Source organism: Symphalangus syndactylus, chromosome 18 (genome assembly GCF_028878055.3).
Source record: "Symphalangus syndactylus isolate Jambi chromosome 18, NHGRI_mSymSyn1-v2.1_pri, whole genome shotgun sequence".
NCBI lineage: Eukaryota > Metazoa > Chordata > Mammalia > Primates > Hylobatidae > Symphalangus > Symphalangus syndactylus.
In genome coordinates, this window is record NC_072440.2 from 105,291,233 (window position 1) to 105,316,904 (window position 25,672).

General features: G+C 47.8%; 1 protein-coding gene across 12 annotated transcripts in view; it reads right to left on the reverse strand.

Annotated features, from left to right (window-relative positions):
• RNF144A (ring finger protein 144A) overlaps window positions 1–25,672 on the reverse strand; it is a 163,486-nt gene that overhangs the window by 33,635 nt on the left and 104,179 nt on the right. For 9 of the 12 annotated variants that reach the window (XM_055251528.2, XM_055251530.2, XM_063622843.1 and 6 more), the window contains 4 exons: window positions 24,322–24,529; window positions 20,499–20,646; window positions 14,820–14,909; window positions 943–5,486 (listed from right to left, as the gene is read on the reverse strand). In XM_055251528.2, the coding sequence (XP_055107503.1) occupies window positions 5,355–5,486; window positions 14,820–14,909; window positions 20,499–20,646; window positions 24,322–24,529 (578 nt within the window). In that variant the 3' untranslated portion in view covers window positions 943–5,354. Of the gene's footprint in view, window positions 1–942; window positions 5,487–14,819; window positions 14,910–20,498; window positions 20,647–24,321; window positions 24,530–25,672 lie in introns of those variants that run through there. The other 3 variants (XM_063622849.1, XM_055251524.2, XM_055251529.2) reach the window with 1 other exon arrangement.

Below are 25,672 nucleotides of genomic sequence, written 5' to 3' on the forward strand. Positions count from 1 at the left end.
CACAGGACAAGGAACCGATTGCCTATTCCAGACTTGAGCATCATATGAACGCATGAGGTATAGATTCTCCTACAAGCTGGAGTGAGGTGAATGAAAATCAAGGTGAACCACCACATCTTCAGCTCATTATTATTTCTCCTACAAAATGAGAAAGATCCATATTTATTCCACTTCCCCCTCTCCCCCAGCAGAAAAAGGATGCCTCCTGATTTTCTTTTTTTTTTTTTTTTTTTTTTTTCTTTATGAGATGGAGTCTCACTCTGTCGCCTAGGCTAGAGTGCAGTGGCGCGATCTCTGCTCACTGCAACCTCCGCCTCCCAGGTTCAAGCGATTCTCCTGCCTCAGCCTCCCGAGTAGCTGGGACTACAGGCGCCTACTACTGCTCCTGGCTAATTTTTTGTATTTTTAGTAGAGACGGGGTTTCACCATCTTGGCCAGGCTGGTCTCGAACTCCTGACCTCAAATGATCCACCCGCCTCGCCCTCCCAAGTGCTGGGATTACAGGCATGAGCCACCGCGCCTGGCCACCTCCTGATTTTCATGCTGCATCCCATAGAATGTGACAGGTCTGTAAGGCACTTGTCTGCGGATAGAGGCAGAGCGCCCTGAGTGGGGATGAGATGCTTCCTGATGCTGCAGTACCGATTTGGCCCCACAAGAGGGAGCCAGGAATGGCTGGACGGGTTGATTCACCCAACAAATCAAGTAATTTGGGCATCCAAGAGTTGAGAACATTCCTAAAACAGAAAATCTCAGGATACAAGAGCTGTTTTCCCAGTGATATAAGATCCCTCACCTGCCTCACCCGTTCTCCCTCCACCCCCAGTTCCCACACTGAATATTTGCAATCTTCAATAGATTAAATATTGAAGACTGAAGATAGAATATTTTCCATCTTCAGGCCAGTAGTCAGATAAGCACTATAAAAGACGGAGCCACGCGGGGTTTACAAAAGTCACTTGTATTCCAGCCAAAATAGCTTTAAAAAGGAATCCCTGCTAAAGGGGGGGACAAACTACGTAAGACACAATACATTTAAAATATGTATTGAAATTACAAATCAAACTTTTTCCATATGATTCCAGAGTACAAAACACAACATTAAAAGGCATTCAAACAGCTCTTTTATACATCACAGTGTTAGTGGCACAAAATGTACTGACATTTCAAAAACACAAATCAAATCTGTTTTGATTTTGTTTTACCACCACTTGTCAAATACATAACATATACATGTGCATGACTCATTCATGCATATTTTTATACAAGATTAAAATACACCCATAGTAAAGTGAGCAAAGAAGGAAAGAAAGGGCAGGCATGGGGCATGTAGCTACCCCTCACTGAAGGCTCCGGAATTGTGGAAGACAGAATTGCACGAATCAAAGGAAGGGTGGAGACCCTGGGATTTTTAAACATCAAGACGGCATGCTCTCCTAGTTGTGAAGCATTAGCAAATAGGTTTTAATGCAGGCCCCTTTGTTCCTTTTGGTGTTTTTGGTAATACCGGTCATAATCCCTTCATTTTGTTTATTTTCATAAGGGCTTAGGTTAATTATCAGAAATAAACAAGCTTTGGTATTTTTTAAAGAGAACTTCAGGAAGCTTTACACATGCAAAATGTTTTCCCTTGATGATCTCCTTGTGATTTATATATATACACAGGGGTGCTCACTAATAAATGAGAATCTGAGACACGCACACAAAGCCCATCCTGGATCCTTTCAATCCCCTTTTAAAGACTACCAAGAAAAAAAATTTTTTTTAATTTGTAAAATGACTTCTAACCTTAGCAATACAAATGAAAACAATAAACTCATCTTGAAGTAATTTTTGCATCTCTGATAGTCCCTCCCATGGGCACTGTGTTCTAATCAGGAACTGGCCTCTGCCCTAAACTGGTTTTATGGAATAATATGTTGTCAAGATCATTTGTTCCCCTTTAAGAAAATAGGCCGGGTGCGGTGGCTCAGGCCTGTAATTCCAGCACTTTGGGAAGCCGAGGTGGGCAGATCACCTGAGGTCAGCGGTTTGAGACTAGCCTGGCCAACATGGTGAAACCCCGTCTCTACTGAAAATACAAAAATTAGCTGGGCGAGGTGGCAGGCACCTGTATTCCCAGCTACTTGGGAGGCTGAGGCAGGAGAATTGCTTGAACCCGGGAGGCGGAGCTTGCAGTGAGCCGAGATCGTGTCATTGTACTCCAGCTTGGGGGACAAGAGCGAAACTCCATCTCAAAAAGAAAAAAAAAAAAGAAAATGCCAGAGGTGGCAGATGTTGGTTCCTCTGTCCACAGCTACTCCTGTGAGTTGAGGAGGAAGCACTAATTTGGACAGTTATTCCTGCAATCCAGCGCTTTATCTCAGATCCTAAGTCAGTCTCTGCTACGTGGACATCTATGGCGACCTGCATCTTTGCAAGGTGCTGGTCTCCTGCGAGGCCGCAAGCTCATCTGGCTGGGCTATGGACTACACAGCAGAGCCCGACCGAGAGGTCAGGCATGTCCAGCAAAACCTCCAAATGTGGTCAGTTACTCAAGGGCCTCAGAGAAGCCACAGGTCCACCGGGCTATGGCCAGTCCTCACTGGCCACCCCACCTGGGAGGCAGTACAGCAGCCGTGGTTGTCTAAGGGCCTTCGCCCCTTACTCCCCAGGATTAAAGGCCTATTAGTGAACACATGCCATGTGCTTCTGGGGCTTGCAGTGAACACCATCTGTAAGAGTGAATGACATTTTTCAATTGAGACAAATTATGCCACTTCACAGGAATAAGTCCGTCCACTCAATGCAGAACTCCCCAGGTTTTACTGGGGAGTGATGGCAAGACCAAAGTCCAAACCCAGGGCCATCTGCCTGTGTGCTATTTCCATTTTTCATCAAGCAGGGTTAATACTGTATTCCTAACAAAGATAAGTCTGGCTGGCATTCCTTACTAAAACAGAAGGAAATGCAAGTTTATGTATCTCAGAGTGATCTTGCTGGTATTTATATAGGAAATGGACAATTTTAATTTTATATCTAGATCAAAATGAGGAAACTGAGGCATGCTTCATACAAAAAGTCAGAGCCAGTAGGTGCTAATTTGATTGCCCCTGGCTGGCCCCAGAATCTCTGTGATCCCTATCTGGGTTGAACTACGTGCTTGTGAAACACATCAGAGGTGAAGGCACAAGGATGGCTGGGGCTATAGATGTGCATGACTGGGCCAGAGACTCTTCCAATAGAACAGCCTGTCCCTCTAGAAATAAGGTCATCTGAGCTCTAGCCCTGGGGATGCAGCCTTTCCAAAGGCTGACTCTCATCCTAAGGACAGGGGTGCTACTATGTGGGCTCATGCGATGGGCAGCAGCAATTTCAGGCAGGAAGGACGAGCATATGGTGGAGGCGTGCCCTGTGGGCCACTGGACACAGGGCCACAGGCCTCCCATGTGTGCTGGGCATTTTAAAGGGCAGAGGCTGGACAGCTGCATCCACATCTCACAGGCTGAGGGCTCAAGCCCAGCCAATGACTCCCACATGGAGTTGCCACCCACCTCCAGAAAAGCTATTCTAACAGTAGACACCATCACAGCACCACAAACTACAGAAAGCCACAGCCCAGGTTTCATCCAGAAAGGGAGTCGCAGGCATGTTCTTACTGAGTTACTACATTTGCAATTACAAGGAGAGCCTTTTGAATGTAATTTTGACACAGAGGGATTTTCTAAATGGCTTCGGTTTCATAAGGAAAATCAACATGAGAGGTGAAGAGTGAGGTGACGCTGTTTCTTCTAACGAATTCAATGTTAGGAAATAAGAAATAAATTTCCAACCAAGGAAGGTAAACTAGGACCTGAGACTGATACTCAAATGCAGAAGTCAAACACACACAAAGCAACATTTTAAAAATGTGCTTGTGATGAGCAAATAACTGAGATAAAAGGATGTTGTTTTTGTTTTACTTCTTTATAGAATGTTTAACAAGATTTTAAAAATCCCACTGTAATATATCTACAATATTTGCCTGTTATTTTTACAAGTTTTAAGTTCAATGCAGTTTGCTTTGTAAAAGTACCTGTGGCTTTTAGAAGTAAATTCTCTTTAAAGAATACACTTTTTCCACTTTTCAAAGTCAATCGGTGGAGTAATGTGTGTGTGTCCTTATTAATCCCTGCATCCTGCTACCATTGAAACGGTCACAGACAGCCCCTGTAAAAGATGAAGTGGTAAAATCCCCACGTTAAAACTAAGTGAAATGGGAGGTTCTTTTCCCCAACAAGAGCAAAATGGTTAGCAATAGGACTTGGAACTGTGTAAGATACATGATTTCTCAAAATGACCAGAGCATTTTAAAAATGTGAAAATCTAGCAGGCTCTTCCCTAGCCCCCAGAGTCCTCCAGCCTCTGCCAAGAGGCCCTACGTCTGCGGATCAATGAGGATGCTTTCTTCTTACTGTCTACCTGAAGACTGAGGCCAGAGGCCAGACGGCAGCAATTCGGAGGAGAGCCATTTCTGAGCAAAGCAGTTGGATTGAATACAATAAAAAGCGAGAGAGAAGGGATGAGGCCCATGAGCTGAGCTGAATCACCAAAGAGAGAAAACAACAAAAGGCAAATCTAATGGAGATGAGATGTTCCTTTAAACATGTCAATATTATCAAGGAAATGCAACAATATAGGAACCACATTTATAACAGTACATAGCTTACAGCGTTCAAAAAGTTATTACAGCAAGTTTCAAGAAAAACACAAAGAGTGCATAAGGCTTTCTAAATCTCCTGAAAAGTCGTTTAACTATAACTTCTTAAAATGCACATTTCGAGAAAGGCATAGGATGGTTTATATGCACCTTGTTGATTTTCACTACTCAGTTGGAAAAAAAATACCTTCTAAAAAGGATTTTACTAAATGCCATTAGTAATAAAAACAGTTGTCATAAACAGAGTGCTTTTCTCAAGCTGGAATAATCAGATTCTGTCTGAAGAGAGTGGCAGTCCTTAAAAGACTTCTCTGACAACATGGTGCCATCTAGAAGCCAAGGAGGAGAAAGTCTCTTAGGCCATCCCCAGACATGCCTAGTCTACCACAGAGAGAAAGCTGCCTGGTGCACTTCTCACAGCACCTCCCTGTCATCTGCAGAGATTGATCTGTGGGGATGTGCCCTACCCACACCTGCCTCCCCTCCCCACCACACCTGGGGCCTCAGCGAACGTTGTGACGTAGGTCCCTGAAATCACGGCGTCCAGCCTGACACTGTGAAGCTCAATGGGGCACATAAGGCAAGAAAGATGTTTAGTGAGGGGGGGACGGTAGGGAGGGTTGGGGGAGAGCCACACTTCCCGGAGGCAGGGATGTGTTCCAGCATCGCGCTTCCTCTAGGTGGGTAATGGGTCGTCATCACCTTTACTGCACTTGCACTTGCAGCAAAGTACAAAGGGAGTGGCCAGGAGTAGGAAAGGTGAGGCCACCAAGAGCAGGAGCCCAAATCCTGCAAAAATGCCCACGACCTGGAAGAAAGAAACAAAGGGTAGAGGTAAGGAGGGCTGGTCTGTAGGTTCCAGAGCTAAAGTGTAAACCACACAACCACCTACCCATCCATCCATCCGTCCGTCCGTCCGTCTGTCCGTCCGTCCATCCATCCATCCATCCATCTACCCATCTAGCCATCATCTACCCATTCATCCATTAACCATCATCCATCTCTCTATCCATCCATCCACCCACCCATCCATCTATCTATCCATCTACCCATCTAGTCATCATCTACCCATTCATTCATTAACCAACATCCATCTCTCTATCCATCCATCCACCCACCCATCCATCTATCCATCCATCTACCCATCTAGTCATCATCTACCCATTCATCCATTAACCATCATCCATCTTTCTATCCATCAATCCACCCACCCATCCATCTATCCATCCATCTACCCATCTAGTCATCATCTACCCATTCATCCATTAACCAACATCCATCTCTCTATCCATCCATCCACTCACCCATCCATCTATCTATCCATCCATCTACCCATCTAGTCATCATCTACCCATTCATCCATTAACCAATATCCATCTCTCTATCCATCCATATACCCACCCATCCATCTATCCATCCATCTACCCATCTAGTCATCATCTACCCATTCATCCATTAACCATCATCCATCTCTCTATCCATCCATCCACCCACCCATCCATCTATCCATCCATCTACCCATCTAGTCATCATCTACCCATTCATCCATTAACCAACATCCATCTCTCTATCCACCCATCCATCTACCCATCCATCCAACCATCCACCCACCCATCAATACCTAGCCATCATCCACCCATCTATCCATTGATCCATCCACTCTCATCCGTCTATCCATCCATCCGTCATCCATCCATCCATCCACCCATTCATCCATCCACCCACTCACCCACCCACCACCTATTTATTCATCCACCTATCCACCCACCCACCCATCTATCCATCTAACCATCATCCATCTGCCCACCAATTCACCAGTCTATGCCCTTCCATTCACATACCCACCATCTACCCACCCACCCACTCATCTGCCCACTATATATCCATCCACCCACTATATATTTTTCCTTCATTTTTCCCTCATTCTTCTTTTCCACCTCTTCCTTTCCCTTCCTTCTCTCTCTCCACCCTTTTCCATCTAAACACTCAAACATCCATACATCTATATATCCAATTAACTAACAAGTTTCCTCTCAGCAGCCACCCTGACCCAGACACTGCACTTGATGCTGCAAATACAGAGGTGCATACATCTTGGCCCTCGAGGAACACCCTGTCTGGCAGAAAAAGACCAAGATCCAATCAACTGATAACAAGACATTCTACAGAAACTGCCATCAGGTTCCAGGGGTACAGCCCCACACACCCCACCATGTGAGTGACAGACACCATTTGCTAGGGAAAAGGAGGGTTTCCAATGGCAGGTGGCTGAGATAATGGAGACAAGCAGGTTGTTACTACAGAAGAAAGACTGGAATAGTGCATTTGCGACGAGAAAATAGAAAAGACACAGGCATGGTGCATCAGAGAATGACCTGGCCCCCGTCCTTCCTGGAGTTTAAAGCCCAATACTGACTGTTACGTATTTTTGATTTTTGCTTGGAAACATGTTTATCCCTAGTTATGAGTAAAGGCCAAAAGAAATAAGCCTCAAATGCAGACATGCCATCATCTGAGTCAGGCAGCACGGCTGGTCAAAGAGGCACAGAGCCTGCTTTCCAGCCGGCCTCGCCATTCGCAGAGTCCCAACCCAGGTATGCAGCCTGCAGAACTGAGAGCGAAGACGGGGCTAGACCGCCACCTAGTGTTCAGTGTGGCCAGTAAATGCAAGCACTAGCACATGGTTCTCATTCCAACTCAGCTTTCACTTGTCCCTGGGTCTGTTTTCTCCTCTATAAAATAAACAAATGAAGTAAAAGATCTTTATGGGCCATTATCAGCCCTAAAATATGAGACTCTACTAAAGCATCCCAGATGTGTGGAAGAAAGTATACCTCGACTGAGATTTCTCCTGAAAGTCAACACCAACACATACACATGCACGTGCATACGTTTATAAATTAGATTGTATTTAATAAATTATGCCACATTGCATTTATACATTAGATTGTGCTAATGCTGGGAATCCATGCTTGCTGCCCAGTTGGCTACGTTCATTTGTCTGAACAACATATCAACGGTGGAACTACCCAGTGTGAATTCAGGTTGTGCTTTACTGAAATCATGTGCACGCTGATATGCAGAATGCATAAAACATGCAGTAAGCTCTACCCTACTTGAAGGGAAATTTTGAGCAACCTCGACTACCTGGCACACAACTGTCAGTCTTGAAAGAGCCACACATTCTTTGCAGTCAAAATCATGCCAAAATTCTGGACCAAATGATCACATTCTTGGCCAGTCACACACCATCTTCGCTTTTCACTCCGTCTACCTCGTCTCTAAATTTGCCTGCTGTTTGAGAAGTTGGGTTACCCAACGTATTGCCAGTTGGTGACAGGCAGATGCAGGTATTGCCAGAGTTACGCAGCCAGCAGTAAAAAATGAGACAGAAAGCAAATATCACAAAGCAGAAAGAACCACTCTGTGTGTGTGCTGTGGATGTGTGTCAGATACTTGATCACAGACGGCAGAGGGATGGGTAAACAGTTTCAGGCTCCAGAGAGAATCTGTACAGCACAGCTTCGTTTGTCTTGGCAAACCCTAAGATTTAAAGGAACAGTTACCCCTTCCCATGAAGTTTCTTAGATGTATGCTACTTAAAGCCAGAACACCCTTTCTGCAAACCATTCTAAGTTCCCATGCACAGCCCGACACCTCTCAAAATAAATGTCTGACCCAGGTTTATGGGACGAGCCAGTTGAAAAGAAACTGACAAGGTTCTGAATGGCTGCCCCCAGAGAATTCTTGTACAAACCACATTCAAGGGCTTGGAAAACTAAGCCAAAATCTGAGATCTGGTAAGGTGAACGGAACACTGTTAATTCACTGAAACTAGGTACCCGAAGGTGGCACAGACAGGTTCAGAATCACAGTATCATATTTGATCCCTGGATTATAATCCAGTCTAATTTTCTCATTTCACAGATGCAAAATCTATACCCAAAAAGCTAATCCAGAGGTCCAATGTTTATTTAAAACAGACAGAGCTGAGCATCCTGGTGTAAGTACAAGAGATAGATCGTGCCTATTTCACTAATCTCAGTGAGAAATACCCTTAGAACAGTCACTGCATGTGGCTTCCAGGACATAAGCATTTCTGGAAGGAACACCTGGTCCTTCGGCTCAGTCTCTGAAACTATCCCTGTGCACCCCTCCACGGATGCGTGTGAATACAGAAGATCAGTAATCAGCTGGCTTTAGTAAATGCCATCCTTTGGCTAAAAATGAGCTCTTTATCAGAGGTGGACTGAGGTAATGAAAGTTTCCCTTCACTTCTCAGAAGAGAAGGAAGAGCTGGTTTTGGGTAAGATGCTCCCTTGTCAGATGCTGATGTCCTAAGGAAGTAAGGTTACTCCTGTGAAAATGAAATGCTTCTCCACATGATGGCTGATTTCTGGGGTAGCGCTAGAAAAAGGCCAGCAAGCACTTCATGCAATCGCATGTACAGCGAATGCACAGGAGGGCAGAGGGACAGGGCACAGGTGCGGCTCACAGCACCCACGCTCACTCCAGCAACTGCACAGTCAGTCCCACGTGAGACATCTGCCCACCCTGTGACCCCGCCTTCGCGGCCACTCTGCTGGTTCTCATGCTCATTTGCTTCAACAGGAGACTCTGCTATACTGAATAACAAATGTATCACTTGGGATAAAACAAACTGTACAATAACTTTATGCAACAAAGACAATTCTTCCTTTACAGCACTGTTATCCGTTTGACAAGGGTGCCAGGTAAGATGCAAGTGGCATATAAAACCTCTGCTCCCGTAAAAAATAATGAAAGCAGCCTGCAATCTCAAGGAGACATGCTGGAATTCCCCCAAGTCTCTTAGAATAATCTTACTGAGCTTCACATCTAAAGGCAGGAAGAACTGGGGAGAAGGAACCTTTCAAAATGACCCTGAAAGTTGGGAATCACAGGACACTGAATTCAGGGCATGTTCTGAGTGCTCCTGAGGTTTGAGTGGAGCAAGCCCCTGCGTGACAGAGAAATGTGTCCCCAGGAAGCCAATGAAACCTGACTCAGGCAAGAAGTTCTAACCCACAGCAGGGTCAGTGATAGAGGGTGGCCCAGCTGCCCCATTTGTAGGATGGTAAAGCAATTTGGTGGGTCAAAATGAGGACTTTAGTAAACAGAGCAAAACAGAAAATGCAAGAGCACACAGTGGGTCAGTTATGTCGATGTGGGTGTGCACAGGGATGTTTTAGGGGTTACAAGGTTACCACGCTGGTACATGTCTCCCTGTGGGCTACAGTCAAGTAAGATTCCAAAGACGCTGCTCAGCACGTGCTGCGGCCTGGGCTACTTAGAGACAGGTAACGGGAGAAGCAGGAGCTGGAGCAAAGCCTTAAAAATGGATGGGAGGGATATAGCTTGACAGGGAGAAGGAACAAAACCGGGCAAGAGAGAGACACAGGAGTGGAGAAGGCAGAACAGCAGGCCATCTTGAGCAGGGCTCCTCTGAGGCCACAAGGCCGGCAGATTCTGCTTTGTAGAGATGAAGATGACAAGCGAGGCCAAATGTGGAGGACCAAGAGGCTCAGCAGAAGTCTTCAGGTTATGCCCCGTCTGAGCATTTTATTCTGCTGCTCTAAAACCTTTTGTGGCTCCCTAGTGCCATACAGACTTAAGTCCACAGCATGACACCACACCCTCTCCAAGTCCAATCACTACTCTGCCTCTAACTTCCCATCAGCTGCACTCCCAAAGGCTCCCCAGCCAGCCCCGCAGTGTCCCATTCTGTGCCTCTGCTCACACTGTCCTCTCCTCCTTCAAAGCACTTTCTGCAACGTCCAGTATTTAGGACCCGTATGGTCTGATTTAGGTGCCACTCATTTCATACTATTTTTCTGGAATATTCCAGCTTGCTGAATTATCAACAAGAAATAATTCTTGGCTTCTAATGTCTCACTCTGCCTTGCGATCTTATAAGTTTCCCACAGCCTGGCAGGTGCACGTGCCACAAAGGCACCTGGCGCTACCGGGTGTCCTTCACAGCACTGCACTTGGGAGCACGCTCAGTGCTGTAGTAGCCCAGAGGAAGGACAGGGCAAGGGAGATGCCGGAAGCCTGAAAACTAGGCAGGAGGTGGCAGAAGTGAGCTCTTTACAGGGACTCATTTCCAAAAGGCAGACAGAGATGAGTCCGAGCAAAGCTGGGGTTCCTAAGGAGGGTGGGCGTCCACTCAAATGGCTGCACGCTGTCGCTTGCTGCACCTTGACACTCCTGGCTGCTCTGCTTCCCCAAACACTATTGCTCCAGGTCCCACTGCACTTTTGTGAACTATAACTTTTTTTTTTTTTTTCTTGAGACAGAGTCTTGCTCTGGCACCCAGGCTGGAGTGCAGTGGCACGATCTTGGATCACTGCAATCTCTGCCTTCGAAGAAAGGAAGAACTATTAGGTGTCATTAGAGAGGTGGTGTTACTCCTGTCCCTCCCTAGGAGAAACAAAAACAGTTCTTCCTGTCTTTGAATGGGGACGAACAAGCTCCAAGTCATCCACTTCCACCTTCTCCTCACCAGGAGCAGAACCAGAAAATAAAGCAGCTCTCATGGCTCCTAGGATGGGGACACAGCAACCCTTTGCTTCCTGCCCGGCCCCTGTGAAGTTCCCCAAGTGTAGAAAGCTGCTGAAGGCACGAGGACCATCAGCCCTGTGGAGAGGGCTGCGAGTCAACACCCACGGCCAAACGGGTCACTCATGATTTTGCCTGTGCACTACTTCCAAAAATCATCGTGTCCCAGGCACAGGACCAGTGCCAAAGAGGTTACAAAGATGAGCAAAACAGGTCCCTGCTCTCAAGAGCACTTTTCTGTATCCTAAGAGATAAGACACAGATGAGCATTGGGCTATGACCAGAGTGGGGTGGGGCCATGTGGGAGGGAGGGCTGTTCTTGGATGACAGTCACACACAAGAGACTTCACGGAGGAGGTCACACCTGGATTGGGCCACAGAGAGGGTTAGAATGCGGATGTGCAGAGCTGGGCAGGCACAGAAGAAGTAGAGGAAGAGAGTGATGAAGACCAAGGTGGCAGCAACAGCCAGGGCAGAGGAGAGAGGCAGGCAGAGCACGGGCGCTGCAGGCCAAAGAAGTTCAGAGTGAGCCTGGAGGAGCAGGGAAGATGCGGCCGCCAAGACCCATGCTCAGGCTGTCCCGGGTTCACAGAGCACTGGGCCTTTGGCAGCTCCAAGGCACGATGGCGTGAGGATATCTGACTGCCAGCCCCAGCTGAGGCCCAAGCCAGCAGCCAGATCAAGCACCAGAAGCATGGGGCGTGGGCCTGCAGGGGCTCCTGCCCGGCTTCAGAGCTGCCCCAGCCAAAGCCACGTGGGCCACACGTGGGCTGGCTTGGCTGAGCCCTGTTCACACCGCAGATTCCAGAGCAAAATACATGTGAGGATGGTAAGCCTGAGTATGTGGGAGGCTTAGCACCCAGCAACAGCCAGTCAGAGTGCCTGTGGAAAGCACCTGCTCTCACTCGGAACTCACCTTCTCTACAGGGAAACTGCCAGAGTTGGGCAATGGTTTCCAAGTTCTCACCAAGCTGTGACTCAGTTTCTGCCAAGGTGCACACAACAGCATCCACTCACACGGTGGCTGTGCAAATGCCGGGCCCCCCGAGTCAGCACCCAGTCACCCCCTACCTATAGCCCAGGGAAAACCAAGTACAGAAGAGGAATGCAGCCTCCTGGCAGTTTCTATGCTGTGTGGGGAGGCGGATGTAGGTGTTGTTATGGGTTGAATCGTGTCCTCCCAAAACAATATGTTGAAGTTCTGGCCCCCTAGTATCTCAGAATGTGAAACAGGGTCTCTGCAGATGCAATCAAGTTACCATGAGGTGATTAGCGTGGGCCTCAATCCCATACCACTGATGTCCTGATAGAAAGGGGGGATTTGGACAGTGACGGAAGACGAGGTGAAGATGCACAGGGAAGAGGCAGCCGGAGGAAGACGGAGGATTGCAGTGACGCATTGATCTGTCCAGGAATGCCGCAGATGGCTGGCAAACCACAGAAGCTGGATGAGGCCAGGAGGGACTCTCCTGCAGGTTTCAGAGCAGGCAGGGCCCTGCTGACACCTTGATTTCAGAATTCTGACCTCCAGGACTGAACCAATACGTTTCTGCTGTTCTGAGCCACCCAGTCTGTAGTGCTTTGTCACAGCAGCCAGAGCAGATCTGTGGATTCAAGCCATGCCAGGCCACGTGCAGACAGAACAGTCAGAGGAGCTCAAACCAACTCTCTAGACCAGAGGGCAGTACGCCACGGCCCTTGGGCCAAACCTGGCTTCATCATCTGTTCTGTTTATCCACATAGCTTTATTGGGACATAATTCCTGTACCACGCAATTCAGATAAAGTACACACACTCAATGGTTTCCAGTGTGTTCACAGAGTTATGCAACCATCACCAGTCACTTCCACCTGCCTGTGTAAACAGTTTCACTGGAACATGGCCAAGGTAACTCACTGACGTACTGTCGGCTGCTTCTGTGCTGCCAGGTGGAGTTGACAGTTGCAGCAGAGACCGACGGCCTGCGAGGTCAAGAATGCTCAGCATCTGCTCTTTGATGGGAGGCGTGTCTTATCCCCTGCTGTGGACGCCCATACACTTTGCCACGTGGTCGGCATTTAAGATTGTCCAGGAAGTGGAGTTGCAGGTGGACCTTTCCCTCGTCCTGGCAACTGCCTTGAGACTGAGTTTCTCCATCTTTTAGATGAGGCTGACACATCTGCCTCAGAGGCTCTCCTGAGAAATGTCGTGAAGGAGTCACAGACTTGAGCCCTTCCTGCCTCTCGAGGAGCAGGCAGGGAGCAGCAGCCAACGTGCCTCCTCCACTAATCCCTCAGCAGCTTCCCACTCACCCAGCACAAGATCCAGCATTGCTCTGTGGACTGAAAAGCCCTAAAAGGGTCTGTCTCTGCCATCACCTCTGACCATCTCCCCATCACATCACCTCTAGCTGATCTATTAGGTTCTGTGCGCTTGCTGGTTTATCATCTCTGTCCCTAAATAGAATGTAGCCTCCGTAAAAGGAGGTATCTGTCTCATGCACCACCGTATATCTCCAGCTCCTAGAGCAGTACCCAGCACACAGTAGGCAATAAATATGTGTTGAAAGCACAAGTTAATATTAACCAACATGAGGGTCCTTTATCAACTCCAAAGGCTGCACAGGCATTACCACCTAGGGCCAGGGTCCCCAACCCCTGGGCCATGGACTGGTAGCTGCCTGTGGCCTGTTAGGAACCAGGGTGCACAGCAGGAGTGAGTGGTGGGGGGCGGGGGGAGCAAAGGAGCAAACCATCTGTATTTACAGCTGCTCCCCACTGCTCACATTACCGCCTGAGCCCCACCTCCTGTCAGATCAGCAGTGACGTTAGATTCTCGTAGGAGCACAAACCCTGTTGTGAACTGAGCATGCGAGGGATCTGGGTTGCACACTCCTTATATGAGAATCTAAATGCCTGATGATCTGTCATGGTCTCCTATCACCCTCCGATGAGACCATCTAGTTGCAGGAAAACAAGCTCAGAGCTCCCACTCATTCTACATGATAGTGCGTTGTATAACTATTTCACTATATATTACAATGTAATCATGACATAAACAAAGTGCACAATAAATGCAATATGCTGAATCATCCCAAATCCATCGCCCTGCCCAGTCTGTGTAAAAACTGCCTTCCAAGAAGTGAGTCCCTGGTGCGAAAAAGGTTGGGGACCACTGATCTAGGAATTTTTCTACTCCTTCCTTGTTATCCATTCCTGTTACTACCTTGCTTATCTCAGGGCCTCAAGAGAAAGCTCTTTGTTAAGGGCTAGGCAAGGATGACCTAAACACGGTCAGCAGGTCATGACCAAGGCCATGAGGCCCGTGCAAGTGATCTGAAGTCTGATGCTGAAGACCCATCAGACAATGAATGTGATGTGCGTTGACACTAACTTTGGGCCAGGGCTTCCATAAGGATAAGCCTATACCAGCAAAAACCCAGCAGGAAGCACATCTGCTAGCTCTTTCTATCCAGGAAAGCTTCCTCCTATAGGCAAGTCTGGAAACACTAAAGATACACACACACACACACACACACACACACAGTCTCTGAGATCAACGTTCCAGGCGAATCACCTCCTACCTGTGTCCGATGCCAGATCACAGATGCCCGGGAGTGGCCCAGCTTGTTCCGGCAGGGTCCCTTATCGTAGTGTATCAGGAGGAAATCATCCTGTGAGGGGCAGAGACAGAGACGGCATGAACGAGTGGCTCCTGCTCAGTTCGGTGAGTATCACGGCCATTGATGCATTTCTTCTCCTATGCTCATGGTAAGTGGAGACGTGAGGGAGGTGACACAGGGAAGGGCACACACCCGGGAACACCTGGCACAGCCACTGAAGGCCCAGGCCGCTCCTCCCAAGGGCCTTCCTTCATCAGCCAGCAGCCCTGGACAGCACAGCCTTGGGCTCTAGAGAGAGCTTTGAACCAGACTTCAGGCCCAGCCCAAAGAAGGGCCTCCCCGCACAGTGGCTGGCTTCTGAGCTTGTGGGAGAGAAGGGATCTCATGGGGACACAGGGCTACTGAACACACAGGTCACGGCTGCTCCAAAGAGCTCCTGCTGGCCCCGGCTGTGTGTGATTCCACCAGAGTCCCTCTGCCCTGGCATCTTCCTGCTGCAGTGACAGGGCTATTCCCAGGATTGGATGATTTTCTTTGTTGCTGGCCCATCCCCCTCCGTCAGGTCAGGGTTCTCACCTAGAAAGTGCTTCCTCTCCACTCAGGCCACTTGATTTTCCTCAGATTCAAGATCCAGCCCAGGGAGCACTTTCTATCTGCATCTTCTCAGACCATACTGAGTGGGCGGCGGCCCTCTGCACTCCGGGCACGCCTGTGGATGCCTCCCTCCAAGTGTTCTTCACCCCACCTCCACCTCCTGGAGCTGGGACCCTCACACATGTTAGTCTCTCTAAGTGTGTTCCCCAGCTCAGCGCTTGGCACCCAGATCTCAACGACTACCCACTGGTGAGAGGGGAATGGCATTTCTATACCAAGCCCTCTGCGCCTCCCGGACCAGGAGGAGCCGTTTTCAATCCTGATCAATGAAGGAAATGACGAGGCACAGGGTGCCATGGAGGGGAAAGCCTGTTGATTCATTTAAGGGAGGCTGTAAACAGACAGCTGCTTTTTCAGAAAAGAGCAAATAAACACAGGGCCCAATGTGCCTGAGGGAACAGGAAGTCACTCTTCCGAAAACCAGGAGGAGCAGGACGGGTCACGGCCTTCTGCTCCTTTCAATCAACTCTGGTAAGATAGTTTGGGGGCTGCAGCCGGCCTTCCTCTCCTTGTCGGGAGGACACCAGCCTTGAGTTTGCTGATTTTTGGGGTCAAGCCTCCTGGTGTCTGAATGCACAGTGAATGGAGGGCTATCAAATCCTGGCTGTTACAGGTGCAGTAGCAAGAGGCTTTAGCTGGGGGCTGGGGTCCCAGCTACCACTGTCCGCCTCGCTTCTGTGCCTAGACACCCCATCTGTGAGAGGAAGGGGAGGAGCAGGCAAACATAAAGCCACTTCTGGCCACACCTTTCTCTTCTACGAAGCTATTTCTGTCCACTTCCATCACTGTGAGTTCTCTCCTCCTTGAACTCTTAACCGAAATTTCCTTTGCGCTGATATTAATTTACACACCACTGAGATGAGCTCATTCTCCATTTTCCAGACTGCCTCTCACAATGTCTTGCACTGCAGGCTCTTTAAATGTTTTTGAATTTGTTTTCTGAAACGCAAACCAAATCCTGTGTACTACCCAGTTGAGAAGTGGTTACTGATCTCTGTGAGCAGACATGGACAAGCCTGGCTGCACATTTGAGTCACCTGGACAGCTTTTGGAAGCTGAAGATACTGACTCCGAGGTCTGAGGTAGGGCCCAGTCCTCACACTTCCTAAGTGATTCTGATCCATCCTACCCTTGGGAAGCAAGGCCTCTGCTGGGGGCCAGGCCCCTGATCTTGGTACACAGGGGCCGTCGTGTGGGCCTCACCTTATCTTTCCAGCATCTCTGGCCAGGCCACGTATGAGTTCACATCCTCTTTCATCGTGCCCAGGTCTTTGGCAGTAACCTGGCTCAGCACATTCTGTCCTCTCTGGTGAACAAACTCACTCAACCTTCAAGTCCTCAGCTACCCCCTGGCCCCCAGACCCAGCAACCTGCTGACTCCTCCTTGGGGCCGCCAGGGACTTTACACCCTTAGCCATGCAACCTCCTTCATAGCAATGTGTCTGGATCATGCCTTATGGGGCTCGCCAGGGAGATGACGAGCTCCTCAAGGTCAAGAACTTCACCCCCCACCCCGCCCCCCGCCCTCATCTCACCAGACCCGCGTGGGGTCCAAGGGAGTGGAGTTGCTGACATGCAGCCAGATTTCATGAACAAAATGAATGTTTATTTAAAAAGCACTTTTCTTATCCCCTGATAAAAGCACTCAAATATGGTTTCACAGTGTAGAAATGATTGACTTGTGATTTTTAGTTTATTGATGAAGCCCTGGGGCATAACGATCCCAGGAGCTGCAGGAACATGGATCTATTTCTGTGATGGGGAATACTTTCCTCCTATTGTTCAGAGAAGTTCCATTAAACTCTGGGGTGGGATGAAACAATGGTGCATGCTCCGGGAAGCTGCAATCAGGGAGAGGGTTGGTGAAAGAGCAAATGCCCCAGGGCAATTCTAGTATCTTCAGCTTTAAAATGTCCACTCACACTCTGACACAGCCTGATCTAACACAAAGATATGGTTTTTAGAGTTTGAAAGATCAGGGACTGATGGCTGGTTCCCTTCCTCACCAGTTTGAGAAAGATAAACCTCTCTGGCCTTCCTCATTCCAACTCACAGACATACTGTGTGTGTTAAGAGAAGCAGGTATCCACAGCAAATTGTATAATGCCGATCTGGAACAATTACCTCAATAAACATTAACTATCTACTGCCAAAAAATACATAAAAGAAAGAAACTGCACATGTCCCTTTTTACAGTAAATAGCAAATGCTGGGCCAGCACTGAGAGCTGAGAAGCAGTGAGGATTCAAGGGGAGATGGGCTCGGCCAGGTGCAGATGAGGAGAGGGAAGCAGGGGAGGAGAGGGAGTAAGGGACCACGATGGGGAGAAGGTGGTCTGAAATATTCATAATTCCTGGATGCCTGCATGTGCCAGAAAGCACGCTTGGGGGAAACAGGAGAGAAAAGCTCCATGGAAGGCCCTCCTCTCTCCTCTGAGTGCTCTTGGCTGGATTCAGGCCGTGCATTTATGTGCTTGTCCTAAATCACTGTTAATGTCTTTGGTAAAGGGCTCCAACAGTAGACTCCCTTTCCTTCACGTCCGCTTCCTCTGGCCACAGGGTCATTTTTCTTCATGTACAAAGAAAACATAGGAAACTCTGCACGGCCGTGAGGATGATGTCTCTGATGGAGGAAAAGTGCGGCCTGGTTCCTCTCCATTAGCAAGAGGCAGAACCTGCTGTAGGGTGGAGCTGGACAGGGAGGGCCTTCCTCAGGAACTAGAGCAGAGAGGACACACTTCTGTGCTGGAAGGAGAAAAACAACAGCTTCCCTCCTAGTCCCTGTCACTCGGTCCAAGCAGCCTGGGGAAACCAAACTTCTGTCAGTCCATTTCTAATGCAGCCCCTAAACGATCCGCACGGGGCTCTGTGACAAGGTGTAGGAAAATTGACATTTCACTTTCTTCCTTCTTTACGGAAAGTTACAAAGAGTAATAAATTGCAGGCCAGATATTAGATACGATAACATAACTCAATGATCAGTTTTCAAAAAAAAAAAACTAGAATACAGTAAAATACAAAAATAAATACATAAATAAGACTTTGAAGGCCCTAAAAAACTTGGTAAGGCTTCAGATGTCACTCCACAAATCCCCTTGGGGACTTAAGCTAAAGAAAATTCATCTTGCCACGCTGATTCATTTAGCTTGCCTAGGAAGTAAAAATGAAGCCTCAGGATAGAAGATGATGATATTTTACCCAGATTTGGTCAGCTGCATCAGGTTCTACTATTCATTTAGTAATTTAAAGTTCATAAAGAGACAACAGGCCTTTCAAAGGAACAATTCCAAAAGAAGCAATCTAATTTTTTAAGGTAGCCTTTATATTACAGACCTGTTACCATATGTAATATTCCATCTCAAAGAGACACTCATTTTCTTCTAGACAAATCTTTCAGCCTGTGCTTCACTCCACTTTGCCCATTGGTCTGAACCACTTCTCCTTCACCTTGGAGGCCTGAGGTGACCCATCTCGGCCACTGTGTGCCAAGCTGAACTGCTCTGAGATAGCCCCACGGTATGAACGCTTGCCCGGAAACACTCATAAGAAAGAACAGTCTCCGGACAGATGAAATGCTAACACGGGAAGCATGGACTTGCTCTGACTGTCTGCCCCGCCCCGCCCCCCCCTTTATTTCAATGAGACCTGAATGGCTTAATACTATTATTGGATGGACTGGATACATTCATCCTTGCTGTGCAGAACAGACATAAATATATCCCTTCATGAAACACGACTTGATTTGCTTGGACTGTCCTAGCTACAATGGTTTCAACAAATAAGTAGGTCTGCTATTTAATTATAGTTTTATTTACTTATTTATTTTTATTTTTTGAGATGGAGTCTTGCTCCGTTGCCCAGGCTGGAGTGCAGTGGTGCCATCTCAGCTCACTGCAAACTGCGCCTCCCGGGTTCAAGCAATTCTTGTGCCTCAGTCTCCCATGTAGCTGGGACTACAGGTGCATGCCACCATGACTGGATAATTTGTGTTTTTAGTAGAGACAGGGTTTCACCATGTTGCCCAGGCTGGTCTTGAACTCCTGACCACAGGTAATCTGACCACCTCGGCCTCCCAAAGTGCTGGGAATATAGGCATGAGCCACCGAGGCCGGCCTAATTATAGTTCTTAAAAAAGTATGAACCAATAAATTATTCTAAAACTAAAATCGTAGCTTCATCATTTTGGCAAGATGCCCACGCCCTAATATGGGCAAGGAAGGAGAATGAGAAGCTAAATAGCAACAACCTGTGCATCAGGCCTCAAAGCTCCAGAAAAGTGTGGGCCTGGGAGGTTATGCCCTCCTGTCAGGGACATGGCTCTTGCAGGCACACACAGTATGGTGTGTTTGAGAGACACTGAAGTGAGCATACTTGGGAGAAGGCTGCCGTATGAGGCCAGAACTTCCATTCTGCCAGACAGCAAAGGGCTTGCACGTTTTCCTGCCCTGTAGATGACATGAGTGTCAATGAGGTCTTAAGACTGGCACCAAGCCCAACAGCTCCCCAGCCCCCGCTTCTGTCTGTCCTCGCTATCCTGAACATGAGGAGGAGCTCTGATCAGGAACCCAGGATCCAAATCTGGTGTACCCTGATTTTGGATGTCCAGCCCCCAGAACCATGAGGAATAAATGTCTGTCATTTAACCTGCCTCATCGATGATATTATGTCATAGCAGCCCAAACTGACAATGACAGTCCCCGCTTAGAAAAAACCTACAATCCTAAAACCTCTTTAAATCCCAGGCTGCATCCTGAACCTGCATGAAGTGTTTAGGCCCCAGAACTATACGAGTCACAAAGGCTTCTGTCCCCATGGCACTCATGAGTTAATGTTTTCACAAACCCAGGAGAAACACCAAACGGTGTTCCTTCACTGTTACACAGGAGTAGGCACCAAGCTCTTTAGGAAACAGCTGGTCTATTTTTCTCATTCCAAATCTAAACCTCAAAGCTAAAAGCCGCAAGGTGAAGCTGAAGGCCACACTCACGTCCAGAGACTCCAGGCAGTACCAGCAGAAGGCATGCTTGCAGTTCTTGCACATCATCTGAGCGCAGCCTTCGTCTCGCTCGATGTAGACTTTGCACTTGGGGCAGCGTTTGATGGGCGCGTCGTCCTCTTCCATTTTGAAAGCAGCACTGTGGGAGAAATGCCGTGAGGACTCTGCACAGACGGATCCCACGGGAGACCCAGGAGCACTGGCTATGCTGGAAGCATCGGCTCCACTTCACAGACTGAGTTTTCTTGGTATTAAATGAAAAAACAAAACAAAAACCAAAAAACAAAGAAACAGAAACTCCAGAAAAAAAAATTAACCAAAACACTGTGAATCAGCCACTTTGAGTTAGAAAAAATTTTTAAAAAATTACAGCAACATCAACACATACCTAAATTTAGAGATATATGTATACAAACAAAAGAAAATACAGCGAAAGGCTCATTATAACGGAGGTATCTGAATAATAGTGTTAAGGTCAAATATTGTGTCCTTATTCACAGAGCTGTCTACTTTCCAAAGCGTTGATATAAATTTTATATACTTTGCAGTTATAAGAAAAATAAATAAATGTTGCAAATACACACACATAAACACACACTGTTTACTTGGGATAGCTCCACCTGGCTCTTCTTACGAAATTATTTTCCTCAGAAGTTGGCTAGGTCTGCAGGGTTAGCAAGAAGGGCTTTAAGCTGAGGTCAGGGCTGGCTCTGCTACAAACTAGCTATGGAGCAACCCTCCAAGCCCTAGTTTTCTCATCAGTGTGACCGTGAGAAAAGATTCCGCGTGACAAGAGCACAGTGCAGGGTGCAGCTTTTATGAAGTGCTTGATAAAGGGTAGCAGTAGTTCGATGTTGCTAAAGAAAGGTAACACAGACATTAGGTATGACTCACCTCATGCTGTTAATTTTTAAAAGATGGGTAAGAATATTCATAAAAGCATCTGAAGGAATAAATGATAAACTGTTAAGAGGAGTTATCACTGATTATGGGGGTCCATTTGCTATATTGTTTGAACTCACTAAATCAAACCAATATCAGCAGGAGAAAATGCATCCCTCCTTCTTGGAGTAGCCTTTTCAGAATTTAACACATTTATGGGTATATATTCACTGCAGTTGAGCAAATTCTGGCATTTTGAGTGCATTCTGGCTGAAGGATCTCTCACAAGCTTCTAGTCGATATGAGCATTAAATGTAGTTTCACTTTAGTATGAGCTGTCTGATGATTGGCAGTGAACAATCCTCCACTTGGGGTGCACATTCCAGCTGAACGGGACTGTTTGGTCCGTTAGTAGAAGGCAACAGAGTAAGAAATAATGAGAGAAGCAGTATGTTCTCCTCATAAGGAGCACAGAGTCTTGAGACAGACAGATCCTAGCTGTGCGATTTATGTGTTATGTGTCTCATCTGCAAAACAGATGAATAAGGCTAATAGCGTCGATCTCTACAGACTGTTGTGAGGATTACAGAGGTTGCACATGTTAAGCACAGAAGCCAGCACATAAGTACCAGGCACTCGATAAACAGTAGTTATTATTAATAACTGTTACTGAAAGATAACACAACTATCACTAGCTCAAATGCTTCCAATTTAAAAGCAAACTACAGACCAACCTGGTCACGCATAATGTGATAAAGAATGAACTAAGGCTGTTCCAAGGAGCAAATGAGATAACATATGTGCAAATGTCTCCAGAGGGATCCAGCACAGAGCCAGCTCCGAGCAAACCTTAGCCCTGGCCTCCTTCTGAGAATGACTTTGATTTTGCAAAGAGCTGGAAGTCATGAGACACCGAATCTGGTGATCAAGGTTGGTTTTCAGGTTAGATAACATTGTTTTGATTTGAAAGCCAGGTGTGACCTTAAAGCTAAGAAACCAATTTTCTCATGTGACTCACAAGCTGATTTTGAAAGAAGCGGCAGGAACAGCGTGTACAGTGTCTCATAGGGAGACATTTCAAAATGAAAACAGTTAAAATATGCCAGTTCTGGAGTACTGTGCTACGCATAAAATTTTGCATGGAATAGACAATGGTTTTCAAATATTTCCTAGTATCTGCATTGGATTTAAAATTATTACTAATAACATTTACTGTAAACTCAAATTATAAAAGCAGACAAGAGTTTGGACAGTTTAATCACAATCTACATGTGGCCGAGCATCTTGAAGGGGTGGGCAGGTGATGTTAATGAGAGAAGTGGTCAGGGGCTGGATAAAAACATGGTTGAGGAGAAGATTTAACGAAAAAAAAAAAAAACCCTCCAATACAAAAAATAGCTGAGTGTCTTCTCAGTTATAAATGGCAGCTGACAGGCAGCCTCAGTTCCAGGGGACAAGAAGGAGTGGTGAGGACTGTGGGGCTTTGCCCCAGAGGCACCTCCAGCAAGGGCTGGGGCTCTGCTGCACTGGCTGCCAGCACGGGGAGGCAGCCTCGGAGAGGTTCAGGGTTCGGATTTCCCAGATAAGCCAGAAATTCCGGTTTTTATGTGACACCTTCTGATTTAAAAATTTCCACAAAATGAGATTTCTGAATTTTGCTTTAGATTGTCTTTGGAGAATAATTTAAATGAGACTAGAATGTCACAGATAAAGAAAACTAAGTCATCAGCCTCCAAACACTCACCAGCCTCCATCTAAAGTTTTGAAAGCTCTAAGATGCCAAGTACAAGTGAAGTATAAGTACAAGTGGTTCGTGCTTGCAGCTGCCTGCCTGATGGAGGCTGTTCAGAAAAGCACAGGCCCTGTGTGTCAGGAGCTCGCCCTGATGGCAGAATCGGCCTTGTCAATGGAAGAACTCAAATCCAATACGTCCAGGGTTGTAATCAATGCAGACAATCTCAGGGGGAACACAGAGGGTGGAGGCCCCAACCCTGTCCTGGGAACTGGGAAGCTTGACAAAGGGATGTGATCCCCACCTGAAGTGTGGCAGGAGCCCCCAGGGAAAGCAGGAGGGCAGAGCAGGGCGCTCCAGACACAGGAAGAGACGTTCGCCCGGAAGGAGAGCAGGGGTGTGTGGCAGGGACCCTGAGAGGGTCTGGGGCTAGAACAGGGCACAGGGGTCACATGGAAAGGAACGGGAGCTGGGGACAGTGGAATGGGAAGAGGGGCGCACAGGAAGCAGCTGGTGAGCACACCCTGGGGAGGGTGGGGGGCAGAGTGGAAGCTCCTCTCTGAGGATCCTGGACTCAACAGGAACAGGGGCAAGTATCCAGCGGAACCACGTGACCTTGCGGATTTTGTAGGACAAAAAGACCTGGATATGATCAACTTCCTATGCATCAACCTACGAAATGTCAAAGTACAGAGCACGGGGCGGCAGCACTCTCCTGGGCAAACAGCCCGACTATGGCTGCAGGGTAGAGGCCGCCACCAGGGAGTGTCTTCCCATCCCCTCTGGACAGTATTTACGACCAGTGCACCCTACTCCTGTTCTTGTTCCTGTATCCCCATTTCAGATCACCTTCAACACAGTGAAGTCTTACAGAAACTTAGGTACTGCAGGACTTGAAACCCTGAAAAGTAACAAACCACGCATGCATTTGTCATTCCAGCCAAGCCGTGTTAAGTGTGGTTCTCACACACCTTTCTATTTCCAGGGCCTCGCATAGTGCCTGGTACGTAGTCAATTCTCAAAAATAAATAGACATACAAATAATGACAGGCTTGAGTGAGGCTCAAGAGGTACAGTGTGTGTTAGGGTTGACTGAGCCACAACCACTTACACTGCAACAGCACTTTTAGGAAGAAAGCATGCCTGCTTCTCCTGGCCCACAGCCCACGCCTTTGGTGGCAGCTTGTGTACAAAGGGTACCTGGTCTCCCCGGGGAGGAAGGTGATTGGCATGGTCTCCGGGCAGCCCTGGCCAGGGTGCCAGCTGGCTTTGCAGGTGGAGCAGAATTCCATATGGCACGCTTTGCACTGCACTGGCTGGGGGGTCTGCAGCCCCACGTCCTGGAGCTGACACACAGCCTGGCAGGTGGACGCCGGGCACCAAGTCCGACAGGGATCAAACAGCACCTCTGGTACAGTGAGACAAAATGGGCAAATCAAACAAGCCAGAAAGTCATGTGGGCTTCAGAGGAAGGAGCCCCTCAGTGCACGGACAGGGAGGAACACGTCCAGGTAATACAGCCAGCACCACCAGCCCCAACCAAAGCACTGCCAAAGTCGCCCTTCCACCTCCACCTCCACTATAGCTCTTCCCAACTTCTCCCTTCATGCAGCAGAACTCCAGACACCCAGGCTTCCCTCAGGAATGGTGCTCCTGCCCCTGGAATGCCCCTGGAGCCCTGGGTCAGCCCTGCTTGCCTCTGAGACTCAGCTCACAGCTCAAAGGCCTCCACATTCTGGAAAGCTTGGGTTTTCCCAAGTTTTCCCAAGTTTCCAGAAGCCTGCTGGGTTTCTCTGAGCAATGCACATGGTGCTTGCTCATCTGCCTCCCCTAGGGGACAGCTTTCTGAAGTTGGGCCCCTGATGGCCCCGTGTTGGGCACACAGCCAGCACCAGGAAAATGCTGTTAGAAGACCGAAAGGAAGAGGGAACGGAGATGGCTGGATTATTCTTCTAACCAAATGGTTCACCTGCCTAAGATGGCCTCCCCTTCTCAAATCCAAGCCGTGAGTTAACTATGGAGTGAAACCAACCCTTCAAGGGCCAGATTTTCTCTCCGAATCACAGCGCACATTTCTAAGAAGCCCAATTTAATGGAATTAGCCACGAAGTTGATTTCTAAAAACAGGACACCTTGACACATCTATTTCTTCACATCCTTGTCCAAAAATTGCATTTCTTTAAATTATTGGCTGCCCTTTGTAGGGAGACTGGTTGTTCATTTCATCTTCCCTCTTGTCCAGCATGATGCCAAATTGTCGATGAAGGGCCACCCCAGGGAGCAGCAAGGCTCTGCCAGAAATCTCTCCGAGGCCAGTGCAATGTGGGCTATTTCCAAAGGCATTCTGGTAGGCCACTGGTTTCTAAGTTTTCAGCGGGGTTCTTCTTGGGAAGTAGTTGGGGCAACTGAGTTTCAGAGACGACTTGAAAGGCAATGACAAGTCCTTGCAAATGTCTGGGCCCTGTGACTGGCAGCCTGGCAGCTCCCGCTCACCTGCATCACACATGGGATTCCTGCTCACTGGAATCCACAACAGGCTGGTGCCACACGT